This window comes from Sus scrofa, chromosome 9 (genome assembly GCF_000003025.6).
Source record: "Sus scrofa isolate TJ Tabasco breed Duroc chromosome 9, Sscrofa11.1, whole genome shotgun sequence".
NCBI lineage: Eukaryota > Metazoa > Chordata > Mammalia > Artiodactyla > Suidae > Sus > Sus scrofa.
This window is the reverse complement of record NC_010451.4, coordinates 47,597,068-47,621,655: the sequence shown is the minus strand read 5'-3', so window position 1 is coordinate 47,621,655 and position 24,588 is coordinate 47,597,068. Positions and strand designations below refer to the sequence as shown.

General features: G+C 37.8%; 1 protein-coding gene across 7 annotated transcripts in view; it reads right to left on the bottom strand.

Moving 5' to 3' along the window:
• Positions 622 to 24,588, bottom strand: part of ARHGEF12 (Rho guanine nucleotide exchange factor 12) — a 146,469-nt gene continuing 122,502 nt past the window's right edge. For 6 of the 7 annotated variants that reach the window (XM_021062986.1, XM_013979482.2, XM_021062985.1 and 3 more), the window contains 15 exons: positions 23,985 to 24,070; positions 20,850 to 20,975; positions 18,292 to 18,406; positions 16,870 to 16,970; positions 13,804 to 13,881; positions 12,621 to 12,696; positions 11,929 to 12,096; positions 10,800 to 10,887; positions 10,211 to 10,297; positions 9,995 to 10,074; positions 9,488 to 9,721; positions 7,699 to 8,169; positions 6,564 to 6,880; positions 5,383 to 5,452; positions 626 to 4,827 (listed from right to left, as the gene is read on the bottom strand). In XM_021062986.1, the coding sequence (XP_020918645.1) occupies positions 4,817 to 4,827; positions 5,383 to 5,452; positions 6,564 to 6,880; positions 7,699 to 8,169; positions 9,488 to 9,721; positions 9,995 to 10,074; positions 10,211 to 10,297; positions 10,800 to 10,887; positions 11,929 to 12,096; positions 12,621 to 12,696; positions 13,804 to 13,881; positions 16,870 to 16,970; positions 18,292 to 18,406; positions 20,850 to 20,975; positions 23,985 to 24,070 (2,108 nt within the window). In that variant the 3' untranslated portion in view covers positions 626 to 4,816. Of the gene's footprint in view, positions 4,828 to 5,382; positions 5,453 to 6,563; positions 6,881 to 7,698; positions 8,170 to 9,487; positions 9,722 to 9,994; positions 10,075 to 10,210; positions 10,298 to 10,799; positions 10,888 to 11,928; positions 12,097 to 12,620; positions 12,697 to 13,803; positions 13,882 to 16,869; positions 16,971 to 18,291; positions 18,407 to 20,849; positions 20,976 to 23,984; positions 24,071 to 24,588 lie in introns of all 7 variants that reach the window. The other variant, XM_021062982.1, reaches the window with a different exon arrangement.

Here is a 24,588-nt window from a genome sequence, read left to right as displayed (position 1 = left end):
GGTCAAAATGACAAATTTTATGTTACATATATTTTACAATTTAAAAAATAAGAAATATACCAGAAATCATTGAATTATACAGTTTGAATGAGTGAATTGTACGATATGTAAATTATATCCCAATGAAACTGTTAAGAAAACAACAAAGCTGCCCTAAACCCTGGGGCAATTCCAGCTGCAAGTGTCCTTATGGAGGTCTACACATTACAGAGATCACTAGTGAAGATGCTCTAACAAGCGGGAAGATGTTTGATCATCATCGCCAGTAAAATTAATTAAGGTCATCTTGGCACCAGAACTTTTCTTTCTTTCTTTTTCTTTTTAGGGCTGCGCCTGCAGCATATGGAGGTTCCCAGGCTAGGGGTCAAGTCAGATCTGTAGCTGCCAGCCTACACCACAGTCACAGCAATGCCAGATCTGAGACGCATCTGCAACCTACTCCTCAGCTTGCAGCAATGCCAGATCCTTAATCCACTGAATAAGGCCAGGGATTGAACCCACATCCTCAAGGATGCTTGTTGGGTTCTTAACTTGCTCTGCCACAATGGGAACTCCCCAAAACTTTTCTAATATAACTTGCATAAGACAAATCAACAGGAATATAAATAAAAAGTCACATACTTGGTTCCTTTAAGCATATTTAATATTTGAATTCTCATTTTCTATCTTCCCAGGCCCCAGAAAACAGAAAGTTTTTAGATGTCTGATATTTTGTTCCAGAAAGATACAGCCTTATCAGCTAATTCATAAAAGAGCTATTTTACAAAGGTACATCTGGATAATTAGAACAATAAAGTCTTTTAGGCATTTCAAAATGTGATCAGTAAAAATACATGATTATTAATAAAGTTTTTCTTAAGATAGTTCCAGATTTCTTTAAAAGTAATTTCTGTTAAAGAGTACATGATTGTATGGTGAACAAGGAAAGCAAAATGTTCTAGTAGGAAGAGGCTGATTAAGAAGAACCCACAGTGTGCATGTTACAGTTAACATGTTTGCAGTATGTCTGCTTAGCCATTGGTACCTGGACATGGCGGACAGGTGGCTTCCTTCTAGGAGGTACATTTTTTTTTCCTACCAATTTATTTTCAAAACCATCAATACCAGTGGGGAAGAATGAGGCAAAAGGAATTCTTTTCTTGAGGAAAGAACAATTTTGCAGATCACTTTGAAAAGGGGTGGGAAAGTCAGAAAAAAAAAAAAAGGCATAATTTATAAAACAAAAATTGTAATAACAGGGAAGAAAAACCTAGCCAGCAGAAAGATGTCTAAACAGTCCTGGTAATTTTTTATTTTGAGGTCCTCTGTACATAGTTCTCTGGATGGTGTCCTCTGTGACATACAGGGAGGAAATACTGACCAAAGCTCTAGTAGCTCAAAATAACATCATATACCAACTTCAAAGAAGACAGCTTCTAGTTTGAAATATAGAAGCTTCAGGTAATACACCAAATTTACCAATAATAAAAAGAAAAAAAAATGCGCATGAGTAAAAGACACCTCACAGGAAGCATGTTTTCTTAAGCTTCAAAATAAGGAAAAAAAAGGACTTCTCTTCTCTACGATCACATTAGCTCCCCACACTCCTTCAAAAACAAATTAACAAAAAAACTTTTTTAGAGGGAATCATCTTAATAGTTGCTTTAAATAAAAGAAAGCCAAGAAACTTATAAAATATGCCACCTGCACAGCATAATATAGTAAAAGTTTAGGCCCTAGATAAAGCCAAGATAACTCAAGTAGTCCAAGTTAGCTCATTTTTTTTTTCCCTTGTTCAACTGCCCCTGTGGCACATGGAAATTCCCGGTCCAGGGATCAAATCTGAGCCAGAGCTGTGACTTGCACCACTGTTGCAGCAGTGCTGGATCCTTAACCCACTTTGCCTGGCCGGGGATCAAACCTCTACAGAGACAAGCTGGATCTTTAACCCACTGTGCCCCAGCAGGAACTCCCAAGTTAGCTGATTTTAAAGTATGTAAAATATATGGCTTCTAGGGCAGTCATCATGATTTTAAATTACAGCACTTTGGGGGTTTGTTGATTTGCCTTGATTAACTCTGTTGTCTGAAAATGACGGAGACGCTCCAAACGAAATTTGCCACTTGATGGCAAAGGAGCCATTAGTCCCACAGGAGAGAGCATGGGGTCACAGCAGGTCACCAAAACCCAGTGCTCCTGCTCTTCCTGCTCTGCCAAGGCTGCTCTGCCCACTGCCCTTGGATCTTTTTATATGGAAGTAGATTCCAACTTCTGGTCAAGGAACTTTGAGAAAATTGCTTTGATGGCAACCAGTCTTACTCAAAGACAGGGTGAACATCTAATTCCATCATCCTGAATGGCAGATATAGTAATCAAAGTAAAACGGGTGTGATGAGAATGGCCTAACAAAACGGAGAGTGTGGGAGGCTAGGCTGGGAAGGAGGAGGGAAGAAGTTAGGCTGGTAAGATAAAACGAACCCTCAAAATCATGGAATCGTCTCAGAAGTAAGACTTCATTTGAAAATCTAGATACAGATTTATTTGGAAGTACTAGAGCTATGGTCAATATATGTTTCCAGTTATCCCTGTTTTTGTTCCAAGGAAGGGTTAAACTTCAAGAAAAGCAAAGCAAAGAGTTGCTAAGGACAAGAGCCTGGCTGAGCTAGAAGAGAAACCCAAACCCTGCGAACCTACAAAGCTTCTTAAATGAATGAGTGTTAAGAGAATTACGCAACTACCTTGTACTGTCTGAGGCTAGGATGAAAGTTCTATTTGTATTTACCTTTCTCCTGATTAATTACCCACTGATGGTATTAGTGTCTAGGAACTACAGGTGTAACCCTTTTCCTTGGAAGTGACTACATTATTTCCAGCAGCACAATGTAACCATTTGGTTTCTACTTGCTTCTCATAAGAGATACAGAAAGTTCAAGTTCCAAGCTTAATTTATATATTAGCTTCTGCTTCTAAAATTTTAATCCCATTTTGATTTAATTTATCCTTGGGCTACAACTCAAAATAAAATTCTAATTTATAGATGAGGTCCAACGATCCAAGTTGGTCTATTTAAAAACATAGATCAGTTTTGGAAAAACAGAAACAGGAATCTGGACATAGACGAACTTGTTGAGCTTGTTAAGTTGTAGTGGTGCTTATAAAAGTAGTTGAGAACCCTGTGATGAGGGGGGAAATGTATATGTATATATATATTTGGGTGGAGGGGGGAATGGTAGGGAAGAGTAAAATTATATCCTAACTACCCACAGAGTTCAGAGGACACTACTGAAAGGTATGAGCAGTGGATGAACTCCTTGCATATTAACAGAATTTTAATATTTGACAAATGATTTCATTTTAATTGGCAAAAATATTTGAAAACATATACCTGATGCACGAAGAAAACCACAGAAAAGCCAATAGAACTGAAGGAGTTCTCAAGTTACAGTTCTGAAACATTTCTCCTCTGGAGGGTGCTGCCACTACTATTCATTCTAGAGCAGGCAGTTGCCAACGCCTTGCCTGCAGTATCCAGTGTATGTTCTGGTCTGCAATTTTTAAGGTCAGTCATGCACCAGTGTGGAAAAAGTTCCAGCAGTGAAGTCAGAGGAAGTGCTTCCAGAGCTGGTTTGAGCAGCTTGCCTCTCCACCACATCTTTCTCCACTCCACTCTTGGCTCTCTGTTTAAGTCAAAGAGCCCTTTGGCACCATCAGTGCAAAAATTAAGAGTCAAACCTTCAGGTACTAAAATTTTACTGGCCTTATAATCAGCAGTACCCGTGGCTAATGAAAGCCATTGTTCAACTCAGTAGTGATTCAGTTACCTACCTTCCCAAACTCTTGCCCGCTCCCATCCCACCCTTCCTCGGCCACCACCACCACCATCTGAAGCATCTGTTTGTTTGTTTTTACTTCCTGCTCAATGCGCAGGGAAAATTTACACAAGTGCCAAAGTCTAAGGTATAATTATAAAAATGAGACAATACCAAGAATAACCAATTTATAGTCAAGAAAATAAAATTTGCTTTCCTCTCCCTCCCAAATCCCAACCCTCACCAGAAAAGGAGACAATGGAAAAAAACATACCCATTTTCAAGTGACTGCTATTGAGTACATTGAGGAGTCCTGTAATTGGGAGTGGGTCCCAGCTACAGAGAAAAGGTGCTTGCCTCGGGTGGGAGGAAGCGCTGCCTGGGAGCACAGAGCTCAAGGCCTCTGCACTTAGGAGCCAAGCAGACTACACTTTTGAGGTGACCCTCGGAGAAGCAGCCTACTGGACAGCAGAGGGCATGGGATACAGTACAGCGAAGGCCAGACATTCCTCCTTCCCCGCTTACCCCCTCCTCCTCGTCACCTCTCTACCCCACCTCCAATACCCTACCCTGAACTCTCTGCTTCAGGAGCAATCGATCCTTGGGTGTACTAAATACAAAGGGCGAAAACTCTCACTACTCAACTAAAACAAAACATGGCAAAATAAAAATTAAAATGTGCTTTCAAATACGGAATGAAGTCAAATAAATACATCTGATTTTCTCTTTTTCTTAAGTCTAAGTAAAATTTCATATTCTACACCCAAAGCTCTATACATTTGGTTTTTGTTCTGAATCAAAATGAATTTCCGAGAGTGAGGAGAGCAGAGTGAGAGAACGAGAACGAACGTCCCCTCACTGACAGGCGAGAGCAGCTGCCAGACTGTGAAGAACCAGTCCTGCTTGGGCACCCTGGGCATGGCAACCTCAGGGCCACACTCTCTGTGTCCACACTGGAGCCAGGACGTGGTGATACAAGGCCGATGCTCAAATCCAACAACTTTCAGTCACCTCCAGGACACACAGCTCTAACTTTTATCTGGGAAGAAGCAAAGACATGTAGAGATCAAATTAGGATGAATGAACAAATTAAAATTAACACCTAGACAACACATTTGAAATCTGTGGGCATGGATACATCTGTTTCTGGATCAGAATCGCCTCATCTGAAAGCAGGTAAAGCAAAGGAGTACAAATTGCTGCACTGAACACAGATCCCTCTGCAGTCACAGGGAGACACGCTCTCAACATCAGAAGAGACGTAAAGGTACAGCAGGACCTGAGGGGGACCTGCCTCCACCACTAGGGAGCCTCAATTTACTGGCTCACCCTGTTCTGCCTTTTGTAAAGGGTGAAGAAAGACAGAAAGGGGGTGGCGTGGGGACAGACAAGTGCAGCTCCTCTTGGAAAGGAACAGCCGAGTCAGCAGACAGCAGCCTCTGCTTGATCCACGATGTTTGGAAACAAGCACTTTTTTAAGACAGAGAAGTTGAATCGCAGGAGCTTTCCACTTCAAAGAATAGTAAATCATTTCATTTGGTGTACTGTTCATGCAGGATGATTCTTGAGTCTGAAATCCACAGTTTTCACACACCTGAGTGCTTGTCTGTGAGGGCTGATCCAGCCAGCCTTTGGCAAAGAAGGGTGTAACTTTCCTCCACCTTCTGTAAAATAAAACCAATAGGTTTTTCATTTGAACATGATAAAAAATGTATTTTGAAAATAGGAAAGAAGGCTTTTTATACTACAGGGACACGCTTCTAGATTTCCACGTTAACATCACTAAAATGTTTGTTAGGAGAGAAACATAGATTTCATTCCTTTTACTGTTTCTTTCTTGAGTAAATAACTTAAAATGTTCTCATAGAGAAGAAAGTAGAGGAGAAGGCAATCAGGAGAGGTGATTCTCCCACTCCTTGGAGTCACCCTGAAAATGGTCCCAGAGGTGGCATGAACTAAATTAGAGCCAACCCACCCCCCCAATGGCCTTTTAGATCTCTCAGCAGCCACGGGACGGCCCCATGTATAATCATATGAAGAAGGGAACACTCACCACAGGAAGTTAAAATAAAAACTAAGGGAGACCAATCTTTAGCTAAGAGGCTAAGAACACTTTTTAACTCTGTCCCTAAAGCCTCTACTAAATGATGTCATGACAAAACATTTGGACTGTAGCAGCTGTGCCTCCTGATGGCAAACTTATAAAGTCCTTTTGTGGGAAATTACCACACAAGTCAGTTTTGCAATCATGGCTTATACAGTGACATCTTCAATTACCAATTTATAAAACTCCCATTCATATGCAGGTTTTTAGATTATAGGAGCCACCAGAGCCAATTTCTATCTGCCACAGCATCTGGGAAACTACCAACATCACCTAACAATTCATAGATAATTAATAGGTTATGGCAAGTTAAAGCGTTTCCCAGCCTAGATCCCTAACTACACTAACCCCACCTATCTCAGTTTATTCACATTTTCTCATGTAGGCCAGCCAATCTTCTCAAATATATTTCAGTTCTTAAACTGAGAAACCCATACAAACACACTGTTTACATAGCTACAACTTTTTCCCTTCTTGTGATTTGTAACCGGATAAACAATGCTGATCTCAGCTTTTCATCCAGGTGTAGTCACAGACAAGAGTCAAAGAAAACATACAAATCTAGACCCTGAACAAGGTCACTGACATCAGCATTTCAATCATTCTATGCTTCCTCTCTGTTAAATAAGTTTCTTACAGCCAAGTCCTAAGGATGCTGAAGTCTGAGGTACCTTTAAGTGTTCAAGGTCAGCCTCTATCTTACGAATGTACTCCATGATCTGGCCTTGTGAGTCTGCACAAGAGGAGGGACTCTGGACCTCAAAACAGGAATCCTCCATGGCTCCCCATCGCTGCCGGACCAGGAATTCCGGGGTGAACAGGGACACTGCCCCATCAGAATGAGCATGCGGGGGAGAATGCTGCTGCTGGTGGGTGGAGTCCATGGAGGGGACGCCTGTCGTGGGCAGCGGGGGGAGTGAGGAGGCAACCTCCTCATCTGTGGAGCTCTCCTGCACTGCTTCGTAGCCATCAAGGATCAGACAGTTTCCTATTGATAGAGAAAGAACAGTCTGAGGAGAGTGCGACGGCCCTCATCACATCAGTAAACAGAGATGAGGGGACTCACTGACAACTTTAAAAGCTATTAAAGAGAGGGAAAGGCCATTAATTCCCAAATTCCCAAGTTTGGTTTTAAGTTCGTAAGAATTTTCTCATTTCAGGGTAAAGCGAAACTCAGCAAACTTTCTGGTAATTTGTGAATAACTTTATATTCATTCACATTTTAAAAGTTACAAGCTGAAAAACTACTAAGTCCCTATATGATCTTGCCACCACCTCCCATGTCAGCTACCCACCTTGCCTCATCTCCTACCACTTTCCCCTCACGCTGCATTCTTTAACACAGAACGCTTGCTGCAGCTGCTTGCTTCGGCCTCACAGCCTGTGTCCCACTCTTCTCTGCTGGAACACTCTACTTCCAGACACGCACAGAGCTTCTTCACATCCCCTGCATCTCTGCTCAAATGCTACCTCCCTGACCACCTTGTCTGCCACATTACGCTCTGCCCCTGAGTCGGACTTATTTTCCCTCTTCATTCTTCTTACTACCTGACATCTGTTTATCTGCTAACTTATCTCCTGTTACTCTTGCCCCTCATAGTGTTTACGCTTCATAAGAATAGTGGATTTTTCTGTGTTTTATTTACTGCTGTATCTTCCAGCACAAAAGGATAGATACTATACACACACACACAGACACACACACACAAAGAGATAATGCTTAGGTACCCAAAAGACATCCACATTTCAGCACATAGGACAGATAGTAACGATCAAAATCAAAGTTTCAGTGTGAAAGGAACTTGCCTGAGATGCGCAAATTAACATCCTTTTCTTCCTTTTTAACTGCTCCATCACCTTCTGATGGATTATCATCACTATGTGCTTCGCGGGCATCAAAAAAGTGCTCTCCACTCTCATCAAGACCCCCTTCTGGCTCTGCAGGAGGCATCTCTGGGGTCATAATCATGTGGTCCATTACTAAAATGTTACTTGCCTGGCTCTCTTGGAATGCCAGTACCACTGAATCCCGTGGAGCAGAAGATTCAGCTGAAGTCCGTGGACTGTAACAAGTTGACATGTCACCAGTTCCAGTTCTAAAGGGCATCTGTCCTTCACCAGGATGACAGGCCTTAATGCTTTCAGAGTTCTGGGTTCCACTGTCTGCCTGCCCCCCGAGAGAGGCTGTCCTATATCTTGGGAAATGTGGCCAGTCTTCCTGAGCGCTCTTCTCAGTCAAACCCAGCTGTTGTACCAGCAACTGCTTCAACAAACCCACTACAAGATCCAGGAAAGGGGGGGGGGGGGAATACACAATCACAACTATAACCTCAGACTGACTGAATTAAATTCTTTGCAACATTATCAATTCTCTCTTAAGGTAAGTAACTTTTAGTAACATACAGTCAAAATACTGATTTCATACAACCATTTTTTGTTTGCTTTGAAAAGGAAAATAAAGCACCATCTATAGAAGATGCAATGGACTCAAAAAATAAAGAATTTTCAATGGGGATTCTCCTATTATTCTCCCATATAGCATTTCCCTCTTTAGAACCATCAATTAACCAGTACCATACCTGTCTCTATTTTTTTTCTTCCATATAACTGGAATAATACCCCCAAAGGTATTTCTTAAAAGGATGTTGAAAAAAGCTATGTTAACCTAGACAAAAGAATCTGAAAGTTCTGCTTTTTCCAGAAGCAGACACTATATATGTGAGTTATTTTTTTCTAACTTTATTAGACACCCAGAACATTTATTTTATTGTCTATAATAACCCAAAGAATCTCCTTACATGGTGAAGAGGAAAACAAAACTGCCCTGTAAATTTAATTCCAACATTTGGTAGTATGCGTAACTTCAAAGGACAAGGAAATATTTTTAGTCTTAAAAAATGACCTCACTAGAACCACAGCTTCCTTAGGTTGTTGAAAAAAGAACTAATTTAATTTGAGGTGGGCAAGTTTATGCTTTGAGGTCACTCAACAATGAGAGAGGGAGTGGGACAATGTTAGTCAAACCATCAGAAATCATTATCACTGTTAATTCAGGAGAATCTAGAATAAATTAGGTTTTAAAGAACTTGACCAATTCCCTACTTTCAACTCTGGCTTAATTTCTATCTTCTGTCTCTTTAAAGGCACCACACAGGTTTGGGTCTTTGACCCTCTGTCCTTCTGCTCCACATGCACTTCCTGAGAGATGCTATGAACTCTTATGGCTTTGACATGGAGATCCATCTCTCTCCCTAACCTCCTCCAAAGTTCCAGTCTTAAAACTCCAACTATGTCCTTCCTCTAAAATGGCTTGCCATTCATTCCTTTACCCTAATCTCAACATGTTTTAAAATTGAGCCCATAATCTATGGTAAAGAAAAGAAGGAAAAGAGAAAGTATAGCAGTGGACAGTGGTGGTCCTTTAACTTGAGAAGGTGGGGGGACGTTCTCTATCATCTTCTCAATTAGACTATAAAATTCTTGAAGGGAAAATTCATAATTTATACCTTCCTGAATTTCCCTAAATGGCTGCACAGAACATTATACAACTCTGGTACTTAACAAGTATCTGTGTTAACTGATGAATAAAACTTACAATTCCTTAGTGCATCCAGTGCCCACCGTTCTTCTGAGACAGGCAAGTGTGGCTCTGGAATTGTGATTTGATAATTTACTCCAACTTCCTTTAGAGTCCCATCTGCATGCTGCTCCTTTGCAAATTGTCTCTCAGCCACAAAGAGATCATCAACCTCTGATTTCCCAGAGGTACCCAGTGAATGAGACTGAGGTTTTGCTGACAGTAAGGGAGATTCTAATCCCAAATCTCTGTCTGTTCAACGTAACAGAAAAAAGTAGAATATATCTTAAACAAAATTTTTAACAGGAAACACTTGGAAAAAATAACCACATGAGGTATAGAGACAAGTAAACCACACAGCAGTTAGTATGATGTTATAATGACACAGAAGGCTGACAAGTGAAGTTTGTTAAAGTGAGTAGCTGATGCCAGAACCTGAATAAGCCAAAAGAGTTACACTTTCTTTGGGTTTTGAAGTAATATGTAGACTACATTCTTCTGGGTTAGTGTAACAGATCCGTTTACCTGGACTCTGCAGACCAGGGACTGAAATGCCATGATGTTCCTCTTTTAATTTTGGAGGTTCTTCTTCATCATTGTCTCCTCTGTAGAAGAAAGAAAACAATCTTTCAGCTTCATGAGATGCCTAAACATCACTGCAACAAAATATTAAGAATTATTCGTTCCTTTTCTGACCAAAGCCACAAAGTCGGTCCTACTCCAAAGCAAAGGCACACTCACTCGCAAGGCGGGGACTCTGGCAGTGGAATTGGCTTTGTGGATTGCTCCTTCACTGATGCCGCCATCCGACAGATCAGGTCCTGCCAGCTGCAGGAAGTGTGGAAAAAAAAACCCAAATATAGAAGGGAAAGGAAAAACAGATGCCTTTTAAATATACTCAGAAAGCAAAAATAAAAACAAACAAACCAAACCAGAAACCAAACCAAACCAACAAACAAAAACCCCTACTTTTGCCAGAGAATATCTTTATTTTGGTGACATATTATTAGAGATCATAAAATCTCTACGCCTTACAGAAAAACTTAACATTATGAATACAATACCCATTAAAAAAAAACTTCACTTGACACTTCCGAGAATTTTTTCCTTAGAAAAGATACTTTGCATAGAATAGAAACATAGTAAGAGAAACCCATCGAAATGGTACTGGTTCTTAGATGAACATCTCTCAAAGAATACAGAGGAAGTGAGTTTTCACATAGTTTTTGGTTTTCAGAGTCTTTATAAAAAAAGCACAGTTAAGATTGTAGAATATTATATTTAGGATAATAAAAAACATTAGAGTAAGGTAGCTATACCCAGTACATACACAGTCTTTTCAGAAACTGTCTGTGCCACCAGTTCATAAATTTGGGCCCCATTGTCAGACATGGAGATGACGAATAAAGCTTTGTTATCTGGAAAAAATAAGACAAAAATTGCTCTAATGATATGACCTAGAAAGGCTGTGAAAGATGTTTCTAGGGTCCTCACAGTGTTCTGCATCTTAATCTACGTCAAGATTACATGTGATCACCCTGTAAACACGTTAGCTTCGTAAAAACTCATCAAACTATAACTTAAAATTTCTGCAAATTACTGTATGCTGTACTATATACATTATACTTCAATAAAACAAAGATTATAAAAACTAGCACTGATTCCACAATAATTTATTAAAAACAAGAAGGTGTCAATGTATCTAAATTATTGAACACTGTGACTCTTTTTGCATTTGCTTTGAACTGACCTTTTAATATATGGTTAGTAATATTCAGTGGGTGTTGGAGAAAAGAGGTCATGAATTTAACTTACTATTAAGGCAATAACAAATTTTAAAAGAAATCTCATTGTTAGTATAGTTACTATGTAACTTCTTAACTTTAAGTGATTTAAAAAACCTGAACTACACCCACTTCTTCAGTTTTTGCTTTTTCCCTACCACTCTGACCAAAAAACATACCACTCTAATGAAAGCCTTTTCAATGGGATTACCTCTAATTCACTGTCCCCACTGGTGTCTATCCAAGATTTGAACATGGAATAAAGATAAAAGTAATATGTAGAAAATTATTCAGGGAATCTAGGCATCCTAAATAATTTTGGGATATAAACTCTTAATTCACTTTCTAAGCAGTAAATAAAATAAAAGGAGGAGTTCCTGCTGTGGCACACTGGGTTATGACCCCGACTGCAGTGTCTCAGGTGGGTGTGGAAGTGTGGGTTCGATCCCCAGCCTGGTGAAGTGGGTTAAAGTACCTGGCGTGACTGCAGCTATGGCTCGCATTTGACCCCTGGCCCAGGAACTTCCATATGCTGCAGGTGTGGCCATTAAAACAAAAAAGAACATAAAGGAACAAAACTCTACACCAGCTGTGTTACTTAAACAGTACTGAATATCTTATGCAACTTTATGATGAACCTGGAGGTTATTAGCATCAGTCAGTGGACATACTCGCCTGTTGCCACTTGTCGAACCAACACTGTATTCAACTTAATAACAGGGCTAAATGTGTGTTTGCTATCGGCTGTAGATGCCAGAATCTTACTGTGACACCTTAACACCAGCCTATCATCCTGCTTTTGTAATAATACAAGAATATCTTCCAGCAGCAATGTGTATAGGTCTAGAAAGAAAAAATGTAGGAAAGGTAATTAGTACAGAAATTGAGATGTGTTTTATAAATTTTATAACAATTTGACAGAGAAAATTGATTTCTTTTAAATCTAGTAAATTTTAAAAACTGACTTGCTATTGTCATTGTCTTTTCAATTTCATATTTTAATAATTCATTTTTAATGTATTACACCAAAGTGTCAGTCTATGACTGACAAGAAATAAAAAACAATGGTTCTTCACCACAGACAGTTTGAGGTAACAGTGGTTTAAAGGCAGCTTAGACTCATTAGAATACAAGGATGGATATAGGACTGAATCACAAAATTTTCTGCTGAATCCCTAAATGGATATTTAACACACTTCACATACAACAAAATAATATAAATGGATCTTCTATAAATGCACAAATAACACAAAGTCAGCTGTTAGTTCCTATGCAAATGGTTCTCTCTTCTCCTCTTTGGCATAAGGAAACTTTCCTCTTCTTTTCCTTTCTCTGCTCTCCCCAAAATTGACAGACAATATACCTACCAATAGTTTTGTCTCTATTCACTTTCCAAACCAATGGCCCTTCATGAATCATCTTCCTTTTTGTTAAATCCAAATTCTGCCAAAATTAAGAGAATTACACACAACTTATTTCCAAGCACTTAGTGAGATGATATCTCATATAGTCTCCTTTCAAGAAATTCTTAATAGAAAAGATACTATTTACATTCATTATTGTTATTGATATCTGTCAACTAATTGAAAACTGAATAAAAATCAAGTTAAAGTAAAACACATAAAATCTTCTAAAAAGGAAAAAGCATCTTACAGAGAAACATTCAGGAGTACTGTCTTCCGTATCTCACTCTAAACAGATAATAACAGCTAATGAAAATTAAGTTGCAAACATTCAGGCACTAGATTCTCAACCTCTTCCTTAATTTTTCTATGCATAACCAGATGAGGATGATGCATAGTTTACAAATCCTCCGAGTTCCAGGCTCTAGTTCCAAAAAAGTTCTAGGGAACAGAACTGTCACAGAAGTCTAAGTGGTACTCAGGCTTGCTCTAAATATCAGTAACTTAACAAGAGAATCATCTTTCAGCATAAGTAGCTCTAGAAAAATCTTACTCTCTGGAAGTTAAGAGGTTAAGCATATTAGCATGCTTTTTGATAAGCTGTTATACATGACACAAAAACCTATTTCAACAGCCACCAAATAAATCTGCCGTAACAACTAGTGAAATAGGTACAAGAAAGACCTAAAATCCTAAGAAGTTATTACTTAATATAAAGGTCCATGTACTAGAAGTGGCAATTAAGAAATATTTTACTGTCATTCCTGTAATGGGTTCAACATCTATGCTTTTGAAGACCTTGACAGAAAAATAATCATCTTTCTTTACTCAAAAACCTGCAAAGTTCCCCTAGTAAACAGCCCTACTCTTATTCAAACCACAGAACACGATAAAATTAAATAAGTAGTATTCCTTAGTCTTCTCCAAATTCCTGTCACAAAAAGTTAGTGTCACACAAAATATTCCTCTAATGAAAGAATAAAGCAATCTTCACACAGACCAAGACATTTAAAAGGAAGAATAGAATCATAAATATAGATAAATCTATAATGCAAGAACTCTTTCATATGTTCCCAATGACATGTTGATCATCTGCCAGATATTCAGTAAATTCTATTTTTAAAACTATGATTAGACCGTCTCTTACCCTGAGCTCTTCAACATTTGGGTACTCTGACAGTTTGAGATTGGAGGTATCCAGGCGACGCTGATAATCTTCTAGGCGCTGAAAATCAGACAGGACGGAGCTAAGGTTACTGCTTTGGAGACAATGACCTCCCTGTTCCTAAATCAAATGGATGTTTCACCTGCATTTTATTGTGCTCTCTGCACCATCCTACATAACTGACAACTCAACTCTTTCTTAAAACATTCCCTCTCTTTTCACTGACATGTGGAATCTGAAAAAAGACAGACTGAACTTCTTTGCAGAACAGATGCTGACTCACAGACATTGAAAAACTTATGGTCTCATAACTTATGGACAGTCTGGGGGGTTGGGGGATGTGCCTGGGCTGTGGGATGGAAATCCTGTGAAATCAGATTGTTATGATCATTATACAACTACAGATGTGATAAATTCATTTGAGTAATTAAAAAAATGGAAAAAAATAAAATAAACATAATCAACTGAAAAATAAATAAATAAAATAAAATAAAATACACAGAACTAGGGTGGGGGGATGCACTGAGGGTTTGGTATGGAAATGCTATAAAATTTGGTTGTGATGATTGTTGTACACCTATAAATGTAATAAAATTCATTAAGTAAAAAAAATTCATAGAGACAAAGTAGAAGAGTGATTGTCAGGGATTAGAAGAGAATGGGGAGTTACTGGTTAATACATACAGAGTTTGAGTTTGGGAAGATAAAGAGTTGTGGAGAAGCATAGCGGTGATGGTTATTACAACAATGTGTATGTACTAAATGCCACTGAACTGTACACTCATAAAAGGTTAAAATGGTAAATTTTATGTTCTGCATATTTACCACAATAAAAATCATCATAAGCAAATAAAACACACAAACAAAAAAACAAACAAACATTCCCTCTCTTGGCTTTGGTGATCTTATACTCTCCTAGTTTTCCTCCTGCCTCTTCAGCTGTTCTTTTCCAATCTTCTTTTCAAACTCTCTGGCTTCTAACAAGCTTATACTTACTTTACAAATATGTAAATCATGTTCATGGAACAAAATTCAGAACATAATACAGACACATAATAAAGAGTAAGTTTCCATCTAATTCTGACCTCTTGCCTTTCAAAGAAATAATCACTAACACCCACTTCTTGGGGAGCCTATTAGAAAAATTCTAAGCAAAAGGAATATATGTGGATGTAAGTAAGTATGCTTATTTCTGTGTGTGCTGTGTGTATATACCCTTTTTAAAAGAAAAATATGGTAGCTTTATGTATTCATATGTGCATTACTCATTCAAAAGGTAACACGGTATATTCATATACACATTTCTCTGTGTTGGTGTGGTTCTGTATCTATTACTCATCAATGTATCTCGGAGACTGTCCCGCATTAGCACACAGAGAGAGAACAGTCTCACTATCTTCAGTGGCTGCATGGTACTCAACTCTGTGAATGAACTGTAGTTTATTTAACTACACTTTACTGATGGACATATAGGGTGCTCCAACCTTCTCCTGTAATAATACAGCAATAAAATGATTGTAAACATATACTTTTGTACACATGTACAGATATATACTAAATTTCTAGAGGAAAAACTGTTAAAGGCTACACACATTTTCCCCCAAGATTATAAAAATTTCCCAGTATACAGAAAAGTCTGAATGTGTATAGTGAATACCTACATACCCACCATCTTCAGAGTACAACTAATATTTACTATATTTGTTTTATCATATATCTATTCAGCTATTCATCCCTTTATCCATCCATCTTATTTTTAGATGTCTTTCAAAATAAGTTACAGATAAAAGCACACGTTAAGTATTTTAGCATGCATATCATGAACAAGAGTTCAATATTTGTCTACAGTTCTTTTTTTTTTTTTTTTTTTTTTTTGTCTTTTGTCTTTTGTTGTTGTTGTTGTTGCTATTTCTTGGGCCGCTCCCGCGGCATATGGAGGTTCCCAGGCTAGGGGTTGAATTGGAGCTGTAGCCACCGGCCTACGCCAGAGCCACAGCAACGTGGGATCCGAGTCGCGTCTGCAACCTACACCACAGCTCACGGCAACGCCGGATCGTTAACCCACTGAGCAAGGGCAGGGACCGAACCCGCAACCTCATGGTTCCTAGTAGGATTCGTCAACCACTGCGCCACGACGGGAACTCCATACAGTTCTTTTTAAAAGTAAAATTTACATACAGAGAAATGCACACATTTTAAGTGTACCTTTCCACGAGTTTTTAACCAATGCATATACCTGTGCAATCATCACCTCCGAAAGCTCCCTCATACCTACACCACAGCTCACGGCAACGCCGGATCGTTAACCCACTAAGCAAGGGCAGGGACAGAACCCACAGCTTCATGGTTCCTAGTCGGATTCATTAACCACTGCACCACGACGGGAACTCCTCCCTCATACTTCTTAATCTTTGTCCCCAGATCCCCAGTGAAAACCACTTTTCTGATTTTCTTCCACCAGAAATTAGTTTAGTACATTTTCTTTTGTGTCCAGTTTCTTTCACTCAGTATAACGTTGGTGAGATTCATCCATGTTGTGCATATCAACAGCTCACTCCTTTTTATTGCTGGTCTTACTTTAGCTTATGGCTACACTACATTTGGTTTATGCTATAAACATTCCTATAGAAGTCTATGGGCATAGGTCTTCATTTCCCTTGGATGAATCACTAGGAAGAGATTGCTGAATCAAAGGATAGGTATGAATATGTGCATTTTTAATTTAGGTATAAACTGCCAAACTGCCCTCTGGGGTTTTATTTTACACCCTAAACAATACGTTTCAAAGTTCCCATTCTTTTCTATAGCCTCACCAGCAGAGTGGCTTAGCAAACAAACAGTTAGAGATGCTCAAAAAAGCCAAATACAATGCTAATGTTCTATCACAAATTGATCTGGACCCACTTACCACATGGATGGTTAACAAATGTCCCGCCTTTTAATTATGTAATGACAGCTTCAATTATTATTTAACAGATTCCAAGTAACACTAACTTAATATTCTTATTCTCACAGTCATCTTATGTCTTCTTGCTTTCTCCTCCTTACCTGCTTGTTTTCTGCCTCCTTAACTGCTTGATTTACATAATTTAAGATCTGACGACAGTGATCTGCAGCTTTCTTCACCTTCTCCCTTTCTGCTGGCCATTCTAAATAAGGCAAAGAATTCCAAAATGTAAATGGAAGAAATCAGAAAAGAAATACACACACACACACATATATATCTCTATATATCTATACATCACTTTATTTCAACAGTTATAAGAGCATACTTGGACCTTGAGTATTTTTATACCAGGCTAAAAACCTATGGCAGAATCTCAGTTTAGGTAGTCTTTGGACAGATAAGACTTCTTATCATAGTACTTTAAACACAAATATTAATCTTTAAAAAGAAACCAAATCCAAAGTGTGACGCTTTACATAAAGTATCAGGCTTACGCCAGGGAATGGGTCTTATTCACACTCTAATTATATAAATAGGACCCTTTTCCTCCTAGAATTTCAAAGTGCACAGCCTACGTGATTATGTACAGTGGACCAGTTAAACAATATTTTTTGAATGATAAAACAATTCAAAATAACTCCAAAATAAGTTTCTTTGAATTTGAGATTACATTAAAAAAATAAAATAGTTTACAACACTTGTTTCATTACGAAAAGATGAAATTCACCAAAATGTGTTGAGATATGTTGAGGTTATATTTTGGTAAAGAATAGCAAAATTGGAATATTCAAAATTACAGTCCTCCAAACAGCATCCAGCTATACTGAACAAATACATTAAAGTATACAAATTAACACGTATGACCATTTTCAAATTCTCAGGCATTAAGAAACAGGAGTTAGATTGAACTGAATTATTAATGAGAACTAAGTATAAGAGCCTAAAGCTCAATTGAAAAACTCAGATTCACTTCATGTTTCAAAACAGGAGAGTTGGAATGACAATGCAATGGTTGTGCTTAATCAAAATACATACATAGTTATATAACATCTCTTCAATCCAGTATAATAAGCCTTCTTCAAAGCAAATATGATATATGTTAGAGGAAAGACTGGTAAAGTTTTTCTGTGCAAAGGGAAAGATAATAAATATTTTACACTTTACAGGCCAAATGGTCTTTCTCACAAGTACTCAGCTCTGCTGCTGTAGTGGAAAAGTAGTCAGAGACAACATGTCAACAAGCAAGCCTGACCATGTTCCAATAAATTTTTATTTGCAAAAATAGGTGGTGAGCCAGATTTAAGCCATGATCCATAGTTGGCTAAACCCTGTGCTCGAGCTACTAATGGAGTATATTAAATCTACAGCTTAAAGAACACTGGATTGAATCTTGTTAGAAAATTTTGCCATGCTATTTAGAAATCCAACCTTCAGGCACCAGGATGCTATAAGATTATTTAGCAGAACATGTGTTTTTGTTGTTGTTGTTCCTAAGCTCTTTACTTTCAGTGAGAATGATGTACCTGTGTATTTGGCAATATTATCCAATAGGAGAGGGTACTTAGTAAGCCTCTGCATTTGGGTGGGAATGATATCCTTCAGCTGCAGACGACGACACAGTGGATTACTCTCAGCATCCTAAAATGAAAGTCAAACAAGTAAATTTGTAATTCTTATTAGGACTATAATTACCTAACTAGAACCATATATTCATCATATACATATCTACAACATCACAGTTTTGGGTATTAAGACTTAAAAACTTGCCAAGGCATACCATTGCCACGCTACACTTCTGCTTTCTTTTTCAACCATATAATGTTTTGCTTTTATCACTCAGCTAATGGCTTCTGCGTTATGTGTTTAAGCAAGAACTGACAGCATACATAATCAACTACTTTCTTGTGAAAAAAAGTTTTATCTTCACATATCAAGAAAATCTAGTCACATTTTCCAACAATTGGCATTCCTACCAAAAGCTAGTCAACTAATTTGCTGTCTGCCATTCCAAGTAGGCACAATGCATCAACAGTCTAGATATATCAGCTCATCTCTAGCAGAGGTCTGTAAACTTTTCGACAGAGTGCCAGGTAGTAAATATTTTAGGCTTTGCATGCCACCATTCTCTGTCACAACTACTCCACTCCGCTGTTTTAGCACGAAGGCAGCCATAGATAATACATAAATGAGTGAACATGGCTATGTGCAGTAAAGACTTCTAAAACGGCCTCCAAGATTCCTACTTCCTGGTGTACACCTGTATAATGCCCTCTGCTTTAGGGTGTTGGACAGTACCTATGAATATGATGGGGTCTCACTCCTATGATTAGGTGGCTATCGGTTAACTTTGAGTCAATCAAAAAGGGGACTGTTTCAGGTGAGTCTGATTCATCAGAGTCTTTAAAAGAAAGCTCTGTCAGAGAGACACATTCCTACAGGCCTGGTGGAAAAGGATACATCCATCCCCAAAACTGTCTACAGAACCCATGTGGCAAAGCGATTTTGGGCATACTCTAGGAGCTGAGAGCAGTGCTAGCCAACAACAAGAAGAAGACAGGGTTCTTGGTTACACTTTTATAAAGAAATGAATTCTGCTGACAACCAGTGAGTTTAGAAGAGTTGCAGATGAGAACTGTAGCTGCTGCTGCTATTTTGATTTCAGCCTGGGGAAACCATGAAGAAAGGACCCCAATAAACTCTATCTATATCCAAAACTAAAAAAACTGTGACATGATACATTTGCATTAAGTTGCTACATTTGTGGTAATCTGTTAGACAGCAATACAAAACAAGCTGTGTTCCAATAAAACTTTATTTACATAAGTAGTAAAGAGGCTGGAAGTGGCTGGTGAGCTGTAATTTACTGACCGTTGATCTATATCAGTATATACCTCAGTAAGCATGACTGCTGTTATACTCTTTGTTGGACTTGATATAAGATCATTCTCATGTTTTAATGATATTATTTAACAGTATACATGGGTGATTTCCTGAAAATATCTCCATGGCAATGTGCACTTCTATGTCAAGTACTTTAATCCTGGTAAATATTCTTTTTTTTTTTCTAATTTTTAAATTTTTTTGTCTTTTTGTCTTCCTAGGCCTGCACCTGTGGCACATGGGGGGTCCGTGGCTGGGGGTCGAATCGGAGCTGTAGCTTCCAGTCTACATCACAGCCACAGCAACATAGGATCCGAGCCACGTCTGTAACCCACACCACAGCTCACGGCAACACCGGATCCTTAACCCACTGAGCAAGGCCAGGGATCAAACCTGAGTTCCCATGGATGCTAGTCAGATTCATTTCCGCTGAGCCACAACAGGAACTCCCTGCTAAATATTCTTTATTATTCACCATTCCAGTATCATCTTTATACCTTCCAGTAATTTAAGAGATAATGTATGGTTTTACCAAGGCATGGAAACATCCTAAATTTCCACTCACGGATGAATAGATTAAGAAGATGTGGTACATAAATACAATGGAATACTACTCAGTCATAAAAAACAACAAAATTATGCCATTTGCAGCAACATTGATGCAACTAGAGATTCTCTTACTAAGTCAGAAAGAGAACAACAAATACCATATGATATCACTTGTATGTGAAATCTAAAATATGGCACAAATGAACCTATCTATAAAACAGAAACAGACTCATAGACATAGAGAACAGACTTGTGGTTGTTAAGACTTGAGGGGAAAGAGAAGAGGGATGCACTGGGAGTTTGGGGTTAGTAGATGCAAACTATCGCATTTAGAATGGATAAGCAATGAGGTCCTACTGTATAGCACAGGGAACTATATCCAGTCTCTTGGGATAGACCATGATGAAAGACAATATAAGAAAAAGAATGTATTTATATGTATGACTGGATCACTTTGTTGTACAGAAGAAATTGGCACAACATTGTACATCAACAATACTTTAATTAAAATAATGAAAAAAGAGGTAACATATGGCTTTAAAAACATAAACATAGATATAATCCTTGTAAAAAATTCAGAGTTCCCATAGTTTGTTCTATAATTGATGTAAAAAATTACACTTTTTTTTCTTACATGATTCACTCAACTCACCTGCACAAAAGTCTGGAATCGAGAATCCTTTTTCTGACGAGACTTGATCATTTCCAGGGCAAAGGGTTGGTTACTACAAAAGGTAGCAGCAGCATGTTTCAACTTTTCCTCCCCAGGTCCACTGAACTGTGTCAAGAATGGAAAGAACATAATAAAGAATGAGACACTGAGCTTATACAAGGCCAAGCAAAATGACAGAAAGACACAGTCCTTCTAATATTCCAATAAGTATTCTCAAGTGACAAGAAACAGATCTACATATTTTATGTGGAAGATCGATGTTTCTCCATTAAAAAGGGTAAGACTGACATATCCAGACCTTTTCTGGTCACAGTCCAATACATCTTGCTTGCAGCCTACCACAAGTTATTACCTCTTCAGTCTATACCACTTCTCAGTCAGAGAGAAAGGTTGACACTTGGGAATATGTGATGCAAAACCCTTAAAGACTGAGACTAAAATTAATTTTTTTAGAATCTGACACCTTCGCAAAAATTATTGTCTTACTGATCCAGGAAGAAAATCCTTAGGACTTGAGCTTACTTTCTTAGTATGAAATCCAGGGCATTGTGATAATTTTCTAGGTCACAACTTGTTTTACTAAAAATTTTTTACTCATATTTTTAAATTTTTAATTTGTTTGTATATGCCACAATTTTAAGATTTCTTATGAAACACGTAGTAAGTGTTTCACTCATAATAGGTATTCTTATAAGTAGAGATTGAATAAATAATTTTTAATCATCTGTATACTTATAATAATTGCTTTAGAATTTACAAAGAAGTTTTTCATAACAGTCTCCCATTTAAAGCCACATTTCCAAAACTTGGTACATGAAGAAATTTTGTAAAAAGATCCTTTTGTAGGGCATTTGTAGATAAATTCAGAGTATTTTTTCTTCAATTAGGACACAAGTATACAAAGTGATATTTCACTAGGTTGCTCCAATGCTGTATTTTTATTCCATTATAAATATGACACTCAACATATGAGACTGACAGAATTTTGGTATGTCAGTCAATCTAAGTGCCAAGCAAATACTAATAGCAGCTGAATTTATGAAGGAAAGTAACGGCTCAGCCTCAAGCAGTTTTACAGTTGTTTTACTAGCAACATAAGAATACATAAGGTGATCTCAAAGGACCAATACTGGAAAATACTGCCAAAAATTACTTTAAAAAACAGAGTAAATCTAAGCACCAAATTATGATTTTTTTTTTTGTTTTTAGTATTTCTGGTCGATGCATTGCCCTGCACTAACCCTTTTACCTAACAGTTACTAGTCATATAGGTCAGTTCATTCTGCTTTTCCTCAACCTTTTTATAGGCATATCACAGTGGTCAAGAATATAATTCTTTTTATATGCTCTAAAATAAATTTAATTGTCCCACTCTTTTAAGAGGTTTCTCCACTTTATTTTACCATGTAGGAGACGGACACAGTCCAGAGGACTGCAATAATAGGACCAATTGCACTTCTGTACCTATTTAATGATGAATTTCACTTGACACTTGGTGTTAAGCATTCTTATGAGATGCAAATTAAACTGCTTAGGAATCAAGATTGCTATCTTAAGTCCACATGACTTAGAATTCTTTAATCCAAATTTGACATGCTGAGTAGAGTGCTGTCAAGCCATCAAAACTCAGAGATCAAGAAACAAAATGAGTCACACTATCACAGAATAGCCACAGAATAAGTTGAATTTTTTCAAGAAAGTTAAATCTCCTTAATAACAATAATGCCAGTGCGGGCCTAGGGAGAAAATGCTTTGGAAAATTTAGTAAATGCAAGATGAGACTAGATTACAATTCTCTGACCTTACTCTATGTGTCAAATGGCTAACAAGGGGTCTACTAATGGACTAGTGGACTGAGTCGTGGTCTCACTATCAGTGAAAGGAGTAATGATAGAGAATGTTTCAGTCAGTTTTTAATATTTAATCTTTTTAAAAGTTATCAATGTAAAATTTATAACTCTGTGACATTTCCTCAAACAGTCTACATACATATTGAATAAATTTGTCTGGGCATATATAAACAGTTCCTGCTCATCCAGAGTTAAGATTTTGAGAACTATGTCACGTATTTTACTATTATTCACAGCTTTAATTATAGCACTTTCTTTAAATGTCTGGATCAAACCCACTTTCCCCCTAAGATTTTCTGTATGTTCTAGCTTACAGAACATACAGAATATATAGCAGAGCTCCCTGCTATATATTCACATAATAACCTGTATTGTTTCCTTTTTGAACCATTAATGACACTTGAAATAACTAAGGGCTTTTTTCTCCCACTGATCATAAGCTCCACTAGGGCAGGAGCCACATCTATTTTGACTGCCACTGTCCCCAGCACCTAGAACAGTGCTAGGTACATAAGTATATACTATGGAGTATATGCTGACCAAGAGTCAGCCAGAAAGATAAACAATTTGACAAACAGTTACTATAGTTTCTGAATTCTTTCCTTATACTGTAAAAAAGATTAGGTAATTTTTACTTTTTTACTTTTGTGATCGTAGTTATGAATCTACAACTGTCCAATGTTTTAAAGTACAATTCTGAGATTGTGACAACAGAAGATAGTTAAAATTCTACATCAGTTATTTTTTATCTAAATCCATTTTACTCTACATTCTTTATTTATTTTGATTTGTTTTTTCTATTTAGGGCTGCACCTGTGACCCCCCCCCCAGGCTGGGGATCGAATTGGAGCTGCAGCCACCAGCCTATACGTCAGCCACAGCAACACCAAATCTGAGCTGCATCTGCAACCTATGCCAAAGCTTGTGGCAACACTGGATCCTTAACCCACTGAGAGGCCAGGGTTCGAACCCACAACCTCATGGACACTCTGTTGGGTTCTTAACCTGCTAAGCCACAATGGGAACTCCTACTCTACGTTCTTTAAAATACACAGAATTATTACTTTTACTTTTATGAGAAAAGAACATGTACTTGATTGAGCACTTTTCAGGAGAATAAGTGAGAATATACACTTGGATCCCTTTACATCTTTACATTAGCTTTGCAAAATGGATGAGTGTGCATACTTGGGAAGGTTAATTTAATCTTGAATCTGATCAAGTGTCTATTAAAATTTTTAAATGAAATAGAAAATTTCCTTACCCAGGTCAGCAAATCTTCCCCAATCTGATCAATAACGGAAGTCTCATTCCTCTTTCTAACAGACTTCATTTGCTCATTCAACCCAACTAAGTGAAGGAAGAAACAATGAAAAAAAAAAAAGAAAGTATACATTTATTTCAGGCTGAGTTACTGGTACTACCATAAGCTTAATTTTTTTTTTTTTAAGAAAAAGCGTTTTTACACTAGTATGGCTGCTTTTAATCACCTTAAATATAAATCTGGATATAATTCTTATACATCTACATATTTTGAGCCTTTTTTGAAAAAGTTGCCAAAACAAAATAAAGTGGAAACTAGCATATTATATAAGTACAGATGCATCAAATACGCATTTAGCTTCAAGACTCCATTTATAACTATGTTGCAAAGAACTTCAATAGTATAGGCCATTCTGCCCACTGTTTCTCTCAAAATGGGTGTTTGCAGGCAATGGATATCATCAGGCCTGAACGTTTCCATCACGCTAGGGAGACCTAAAACCAACCACAAAGGAGCAAAATGCATCCATTTGGTGGGCAGCTGCTGGTAGGTGGTGATGGCATCCTTGACAAAAGAAAGATTGAAAATTAAGGGTCTTGGAGAA